General features: G+C 38.4%; 1 protein-coding gene across 2 annotated transcripts in view; it reads left to right on the forward strand.

The window, feature by feature from the left end:
* Positions 1-7,847, forward strand: part of ppp6r2a (protein phosphatase 6, regulatory subunit 2a) — a 64,213-nt gene extending 56,366 nt beyond the window's left edge. For both annotated transcript variants that reach the window (XM_008401192.2, XM_008401193.2), the window contains 3 exons: positions 2,064-2,241; positions 6,181-6,285; positions 6,360-7,847. In XM_008401192.2, coding sequence (XP_008399414.1) covers positions 2,064-2,241; positions 6,181-6,285; positions 6,360-6,408 — 332 coding nt within the window. In that variant the 3' untranslated portion in view covers positions 6,409-7,847. The remainder of the gene's footprint in view (positions 1-2,063; positions 2,242-6,180; positions 6,286-6,359) is intronic.
* Positions 7,848-8,230: the final 383 nt, after the last annotated feature.

Raw genomic sequence — 8,230 nt, forward strand, 5'->3', positions numbered from 1 at the left:
TTTAAGTTCTTGTCCATTGGCTATTAAACTTCTAGCATTCCATTGAAGAATATGTAGAACCATTATAAAAGTTTGAATCCTAATCCTGAGCATTCTGTTGTTTCAGTGGCACTCTTTCCATAATCATGTGGACCTCCACATCTTGCACACCCGAGTTTTCCTTTGCAATTCTTTGCGATGTGTCCCATTCTTTGACAAGCAAAACATCTGAGGGGTTTGGGAATGTATCCTCTAACTCTGTAGTTCATATATCCTAGTTAAATATTTTCTGACATGATATTTTCAAATTGCAGAATTACTGCCATTGTGTCTTTAAGTTCCCCATCTCTTTTACTTTTAATCCTGGTGGCGTCTTCCCTCCTTTGATTTCTTTTTTCAAATCCGCCATTGACATTTCCATTGGAACTCCTAATATTACTCCTCTCAGCCTTGCTAAAGACCCTGGAATATACGTTTTAATTCTTTCCCCCATCAAGTTTTTTATTCTGATTATCTTTTGTTGTTGTGTTTCACTGCTAGCATATATTAGCACTCTTCTGTTATTCATGATTCTAGCCATTTTAATTTTTCCTATTTCTTCCTCTATTGCTCTAGTCAACTTTATCGAGTGGATAAATTCTCCTTCTTGCTTGAATTCCACTTCTCTATTAGTCATTCTGTTCTCCTGAACTCGCCCTGTCGTTTATTTTTGTCTTTTTGTTAGCTTCTTCTCTTGCTTCACTTTCTTCCGACCAACTTCTCACCCTTTCTTGTCTCTTCCTCAGTGTTCTTTTCATTCTTGCTGATCTTGATATCATCCATTCCATTTAATTTCCACTATTCCCTCCTGATGTAGAAGCCATGTTGCTACAGTCAATGTACAGTTTATGCAATCTGCCAAAATCAAATCCTACCGCCTTCGTTTGTTTGTTTCACTCGCTTCTCCTTCCGCCCTCTAACGTCCCAACGCTCAACTGTGTCGTCCCCCGGAGGCGCCAATCTCTCCAGCTCCCCAGCTGGGCTGCTTATATAAGGCCTCCCTGGATGCTGATTGGGCCTTGTTTGACGAGGATCAGTCAGGGGAGATTGACACCAGCTTTCCCTACTACCTGTGAAGAGACAAACAAAAGAGGGGGGGAGGGGAAAGAGAAACAAGCAGCCTGACAGGCATGTAACACCATACCGACACAACATAATGACAGTTTTAACAAATATGTGAAAAAATATTTTTTATAAAAGTTACATACTGCAGCTATAATTTCACTTATGAGAGGACAGATCTGGAGGGACATGGGCTAGAGCTCCTGCTGACTGACTAATCTGATAAGGGTGGTAAAAGGTACAGAGACAAGTTAAATATATGAATATCTTTGTAATTTCTTTCCTTAATTCATTAAATGCTAGTGAAAAGGAGGCAAATAGTAGTATGTAGCTCACTAGCTAATTATTATTTAGCATAGTTAGCTGAATAATGCTATTTATTATTTAGCTAACTATGCTAAATAATATATAAGCAGTTAGCTAAATAATACTATTTAGCTAACTGCTAAATAGTTGATAATCTGACACAGTCTACACACCTCTCGTAGAAAAACCTGGCACTCTTACCATTTTCTCTCTCTCCCTCTCTATTTATTTATTTATTTATTTTGAAAACCTGATTTTATCATTTTTCTTAGCAACATAGTAGCTGCCATGGTCGTTCTTGCCTTCTACGGACTGCTGTTGAACACCGTCAAGCGCTGCAAGCAGGAATTAACCATTTCATGCATATACATGGGGGGTTCAGTACAAATATAGATGTGTGTTTTTTGGTCTTGGAATGGAAACATATTTTTACTGCTAAAAACAATCTTCGAGAAAACAATATGATTAATTTTGTAATTGACAGGGCCAAATTTTTTTTTCAATTTCTATGGGGGAAAAAAATGTATAAATTGTGGAGGCCCTCTGTCAGTCAGGAGCCCTTAGAATTGTCATAACTTTTCCACCTTTTGTCCCCCTGCGGACCTGTAAGAGTTAGAAAATGTCCAGGTTCTTTTGTTTTTGTAATAAATGTCTCCTTTTATTGTGTGTCTCTGCAGATTTTGGTGCCTCAGGTCCTTCTCTACCAGGAGACACACAAACCACTCCAGTTGTAGCATCAGACAGCTCTTCCCTCGGGGTATTCAAAAGTGAAAGTGCGGACAAAAACGCTAATGTTCCTCCTGACGTAGTCTCCTCAGAAATGGCCCCTACCAACCAGACAGCCGACCTCATAAGGTTTGCCCCTTTCACCTGAAACTCTTCTCTCCTAGCTCTAAGGTGTAATTGGATTCTTATTAATCCAATTATGTCAGGCAGTGTCCTAAGCAAATATCCCAATTGTCGAGCCATCCAACCTTGTGGCACACTTTTAAGACTCAAGTTACTTTTCTTTAACACGCTGTTCATCAAATTATCTTCTGTGTTGAAGTTTGCTTATTTCAACGTTGCCCAGCTGACTATTCATTTTGGTCTATTTTTATAATCTTTCATGATTGTTAGTCGGGAATGACTGATGGGCAGCCTAGATTTATAAACAAGCTTAGCTCAAATTTTTTCTTTGCATTTACTCTGTAAACAACAACAACAATGCTGTTTAGCTTTTAACATGAACCTATACAACGTTTAATTTCCATTTGGCAGAGTTTCCCTCCAAAAAACTTGCTAAGCCCCATGGTCGGGGCACTGAAGCGGTTCACCGTGCTTTTTTATTAAAAGATGCTAACCCCCCTGTTATGTTGCGGGTCAAATTGACCCGTTTTAAAGTTTAAAATTGTTTTTTAAATAATTGGAAGCATTTTTTCTGCATGAAACTTTTTCTATTTGTCTTAATAGGTGCAATCTACTTATAAATTGAAAATGGTTCATTTTACACATTTGCAGCCCCTCCTGCGTCTACTTGTTACATAAATACTGTTCGAGTCAATTTGACCCGGCAGTCAAGTTGAAGGGTAAAAAGGGTCAGAAAATATCCAATTCTATTTGTTTCCTTGCACCTATGAGACATATTTCACTACACATACACACACCCACAAACCCCCACACCACACACACACACACAAACCCACTTTCTCACTATTCATTCTCTTTACTTCACTAGGAAACTGCGAGAAAGCAGGTGTTCATAGGCCTGTCACGATAACAAATTTTGCTGGACGATCAATTGTCTAAAAAATTATTGTGATAAACGATAATATTGTTTCAAGACCTTTTGACACTGATTTAATGGAAATGACTAATAATACATGCGATTTCCTGATAGATGCACCTTATTTTCAAAAGAACACGTAACACTGGAACTGATGAACTAAATAAAACAACCAAAAACAAAATGGATTCTCAGTCTCCATTAACAAAAAACGTACTTGAATAAAAACTAAACATAAAGCCAAAGTGGAAATAAATACTGCATTCAACCAAAAGAGTGCAGATTATGAAGTCTGTATACTATATTGCCCTTAAGTAATCACTAGATTTAAATAGAGAAGATGGGCACATCCGAGTACCTAATGCAGTAGTTCACACTACACGATTTTTTGCCCCTATTTTCCCTTTATGACAATCTTGGATCGTTGGCCGATCTAACCGATCATCCTGCAGTGTGTGGTGTGTTACGGTAGATCGTCGTGGCCGCTCGGATCTAAATCAGGAGTTTTCCCCGACTGGGAGCTTAACGCTGAATGTGACGGGTAGCCAATCAGAAAGCGCGGATTCTCCTCCGTCCTTTCTGAGGGGAAATTACGAGGGGAATCCCAAACAGTTGACACGGCGCAACCCAAAATCCAGCGGACATTGGAGATATGTGGAAGCAACATTAATATTTAACGTTTCGTGCAAAGAATATAGAAATGACAAGGGGAGGAGTTGGAGCCAAATTGCTACCGCAGTTGATAAACTCGGTACGTTTTCAGCAGTTCTTCGTTAACGTGACATAAATAGGTAATAATGATTTTCATTCAGTCAGGACTTTACGCTGACTCTAGCCACATGCGTCACAGGTAGATTCTAGTATAGTATTGATTAATGCCTGATTTTAAATTAGGGACAGAAATACTCTTTGCAAGGGAGTCCTAAACACATTACACACTGTAGGTACATGTGATATAGTCACTGTCACCGATCAGGAAATGAGCAACAGGGAAATAAAAAGATGACAACCCTGGAAGTGCTGGAACTTCTCGTTGATCATGACGGGGAAATAGAAGAGAAGGTGTCTGACGCTGAAGACAGTATTGAGGTCAATTCTAAGTCTGATGATTCTGATAATGAACCAATTGATGAAAATGATAGTCATGTTTCTCCGAGCAAGACATTCATGTCAAAAAATGGTGAAATATTGTGGTCTTCATCTCAAATTAAGCACCTAGGAAAACGGTCTGTTGAGAATATAATAAAGAGTGCCAGGGCCTTCTAGGATGGCAGTAACTCGAGTCACAGACATCTAGCCAGTCTTTCAGCTACTCATGCCTAGTGCAATACAGAAAATCATTCTTGAAATGACAAATCTTAAAGGAAGGTGAGTTTTTGGAGAGAGCTTGAAGGAGCTGGGCCAAATGCATTTACATGCACCTTTGGGGGTCCTCATTCTGACCAGAGTTTACAAGTCAAAGAATGAATCAACAGCCAGTCTATGGGATGCAGAGACAGGCAGGGCAATATTTCGGGTCATAATGTTTCTGGAGACTTTTCTCCAGAGTAATCCGATTTGACAATCGACAGACAAGACAGGAAACACACAAACTAGCAGCTAATAGAACAGTGTGGGACAAGTGGGTTGCGACTTCCCCTGTTCTATAACCCAGGCTGTAATGTCAGTGGATGAAAGGCTTGTGGCATTCAGAGGTGTTGCTCATTTAGGCAATATATGCCTTCTATGCTTAATATGGCATAAAAATCTGGGCAGCATGTGATGCAATAATGTGCTGCCCAGATGCTGCATGTTATTGCATGCTGACTGTGGCATGTTGTGGACATGCAGGTTTAAACTCTTTAGCAGGAAGTGAATCATTGGAAGTCAAAATTGGAAATAAAAGAAGAAGGCGCCCATTAAAACGGAATTAGGTTTTAATAGGGAATTGAAATTTGAGAATGTTGTTGATCAGTTAAATAGTATTGAGTGGAAAAAGAAGATTTTTCATTTTTGTTTAAATAATACTGGGATCATTATGAGAATTTGAGGTATAGATATTAGGATCCAGTAGATGGCAGTAGTGCAACAATAATGGATGCAAGCTGCTGTTGAAATCTGAAGAAGAAGAAGAAGAAGGTGCCTATTTTTATTTAGCACATGCTAGTAGCAGACACGAAGGATCAGCACTTTTACAGTTACAGTTACCGTTCGGAAACTACCGTAATCAGTTCAGTTAARTCTAAWCTTGGCAACTTTTTCTTTTTCAACCGTAATAAATGTGATATTCAATTGATCTGTTATGACTCAAATTTTGGGTGTCCGCCCCCCTCTGCTGCTGCTGCATCGTTGTGGAAAACCTGAGATATCTGCGGCGTATATGTGTATGTTTACTGGTTTAAAACAGACAACAAAAAACTTTGGGATTGTGGCTTATAGTCTGGTGCGGCTCATAGTTCGGAAAATATGGACTATAATCCTTCCTGGATTTTTTCTGTGAAGAACCCAGAGAGGGTTATTTGGTTATTTATTTCATTAATAGTGTTATTTATTTCCTGACTTTTGTTCTGTGAAGAACCCAGGGAATGTTATTTGATTGTGCTTTCTGGAAAACAATGCATTTTTACATTTAGACACTCCTACAATCGTCACACTTTTTCTGTTTAAAACTGACTCCGGCCCCCACCAGAGAAGGAAAAAGTTAAGTGGCCCTCACAGGAAAAAGTTTGGGGACCCCTGTTTTATAACATCAATGGATTTTGATTGTAATAACTCAAGCTATCCACATACCTTAAAAGAATTATCATTAATGGGGATGCAAGGATTTCCTCTAGTGATCATATTCACAGTTGTGCTAACCTCAGCTCAACAGTTTTCAACACTACAAAGAAAAACAATATTATAATTGGATTTAACAAGAGCAGGTCTTGCAAAAGATGTGTTTGCATCTTTGACATTTCTATGTAACTAATAACTTTTTTTGTATTTCTAACACAGTTGACTGGTAAATAGCATTAAATCCCACCACCACAATGATTTTCTTTCTGCAGTGAGGAGTATCCAGTGTCCCTGGACAAGCTCTCTTTGTCAGATCCTCTTCCCCCTTCACAGCAGCCTGCTGCTGACTCATCTGTAAACACACAGACTAATGAGAAGTAAGTGTTCATGCAGTCAAATGAAGTTGGATCATTTGAGTGCTTTAACTGACTGTGACATCTTGTGTTACCAGAGAGGACTCACCACAGACCCAGGAAGTGTCTGTCAATGGACCGATGTGAGGATGCGCTCATCCAGAACCCTATCAGTGACCATGCCGCAGGCTGTCAGCCTCCTCCAGAGTGACTCTCCCAAACAGCCTCACTGAAGCGCCAGTGTTTTTACTGAATCACATTGCCATGTTATTGGATCTGGACACTGCCACTCAACACCAATAATGAGGGTCTTTGAAACAAAGAAGAAAACTAGAAAAAGCCAACAGACAGAGCGAAGTTCAGAGAAATCGTCTTTTCTCCCCCAGATGTTGCACATCACTCGGTGCAGTTTCAATGTAGCAGCAACCTTTGAAACTAAATGATCTGCAGGGTAACATCTTAATTTTTTAAAACTCTGAAGGTTTTCTCCTTTTTTCCATTGATTTGGATTTTATAAGGTCACGCCTGAATGGATAGCACAAGCTAACTTTTAACAATGCCTCAACCAGAAATACCTGCTTTTATTTTTAATACAATTTTTCTTCAAGCTTAAAGAAAAGCACTTATGTCAGCATTTGCTGTATGTAATAGCACAATGTTCATTTCTGCTGGCTGTCTCATCTGTCCTCTGATCCACATCAGTGTTTCTACTCATTGTTTAGTTTGTTTTTCCCAATTTATGGTTTCTGGTAATGAAACGTGTCATCAATCACCAGAATGTTTCGGGGGGGAAGTAGGGGAGTGATTTGAACAGTGCTGTAATAGTATTACTGTTTTTGCTCATGTGCAATAATATTGGTTTGCCTTTTCTTTTTTAAGAGAGAAATTGAAAAAAAAATGTTCAGTCCAACCTTGGTGACATTTGGTGTGGCTTTTGGCAAAAAAATTTGGATCTAATCTCAAACTTATTTTTCAGATTTTTACTTGTTTTCTCTTTGTCTACTTTTAGTGCATGTATATCAGGTTCTCTGTTGAAGTCGCTAGTGAGCTAAGACCTTCTGATTGTAATGAACTTAAAGATCCGATTGCTATCCTCCACAAATCAGCCAAACATTATCTACAAATATTATCTACATTTAAAAGTAACTTTACAAGCATTTTTGAGATTTTTATTGTCTGATCCTTTTCTTGTGCTGTGTCTTCACCAAGCACTTATTCACACGGCAATAGGGGCATCTGACGCTGTATGTTTGGTTATGTTTGTTTTGTTCTGTTGAAACAGCAGGATTGGAAGAGTGCAGGTCTCCATGTCTCTTTGATGTTCTCATTGAAATTCTTTAGCAGTGATCAGATTCTATGATTGCTGTTTAAAAAAACAAAAAAAAACTAAAACATTTAAATTAAAAGCATCTGGTTTACCACATTCTTAGATGTCTTTTGCTAGTTTGATTCTTGTCTTTCCCCCAGACTCGTTAAGGTGCAAGGAGACATGAACAGTTGCGCAGCCCCAGTGAGAGATCAGATACAGTTTTAGATCTCTGGAAGCTACTGGTTAATATTATAAATAAAATTATGATCAAATTAGATTTATTTTACTAATTCAATTCAAAATGTTGAACCACATATAGTTGTGCTCATAAGTTTAAACACCAGAGAATATGAATGAATACACAGAAACGTTTCACAAATGACTCGTACTTGGGTGAAGCCATTTGTTGTCAAACAACTGTTTTCACTCATTTTTAATCAAGAGCCTGATCAAAGGTTTCCCCACCATGATGATTTTGACCTCATGGTTACCTTCAAGTTGACACAAAATGAAGGTAACCATACTCGCTTGATTTGTTTACATGTAATCATCATAGTTGTTTGATGATAAATAGTTTCATCCAACCACTACCCATGAGTGAAATGCTTTTGTGGTTTTATTCATATTCTTTCAAAAATGGCCAAAAACAAAAAAAAATTC

This window comes from Poecilia reticulata, linkage group LG23 (assembly GCF_000633615.1).
Source record: "Poecilia reticulata strain Guanapo linkage group LG23, Guppy_female_1.0+MT, whole genome shotgun sequence".
NCBI classification, from domain to species: Eukaryota; Metazoa; Chordata; class Actinopteri; order Cyprinodontiformes; family Poeciliidae; genus Poecilia; species Poecilia reticulata.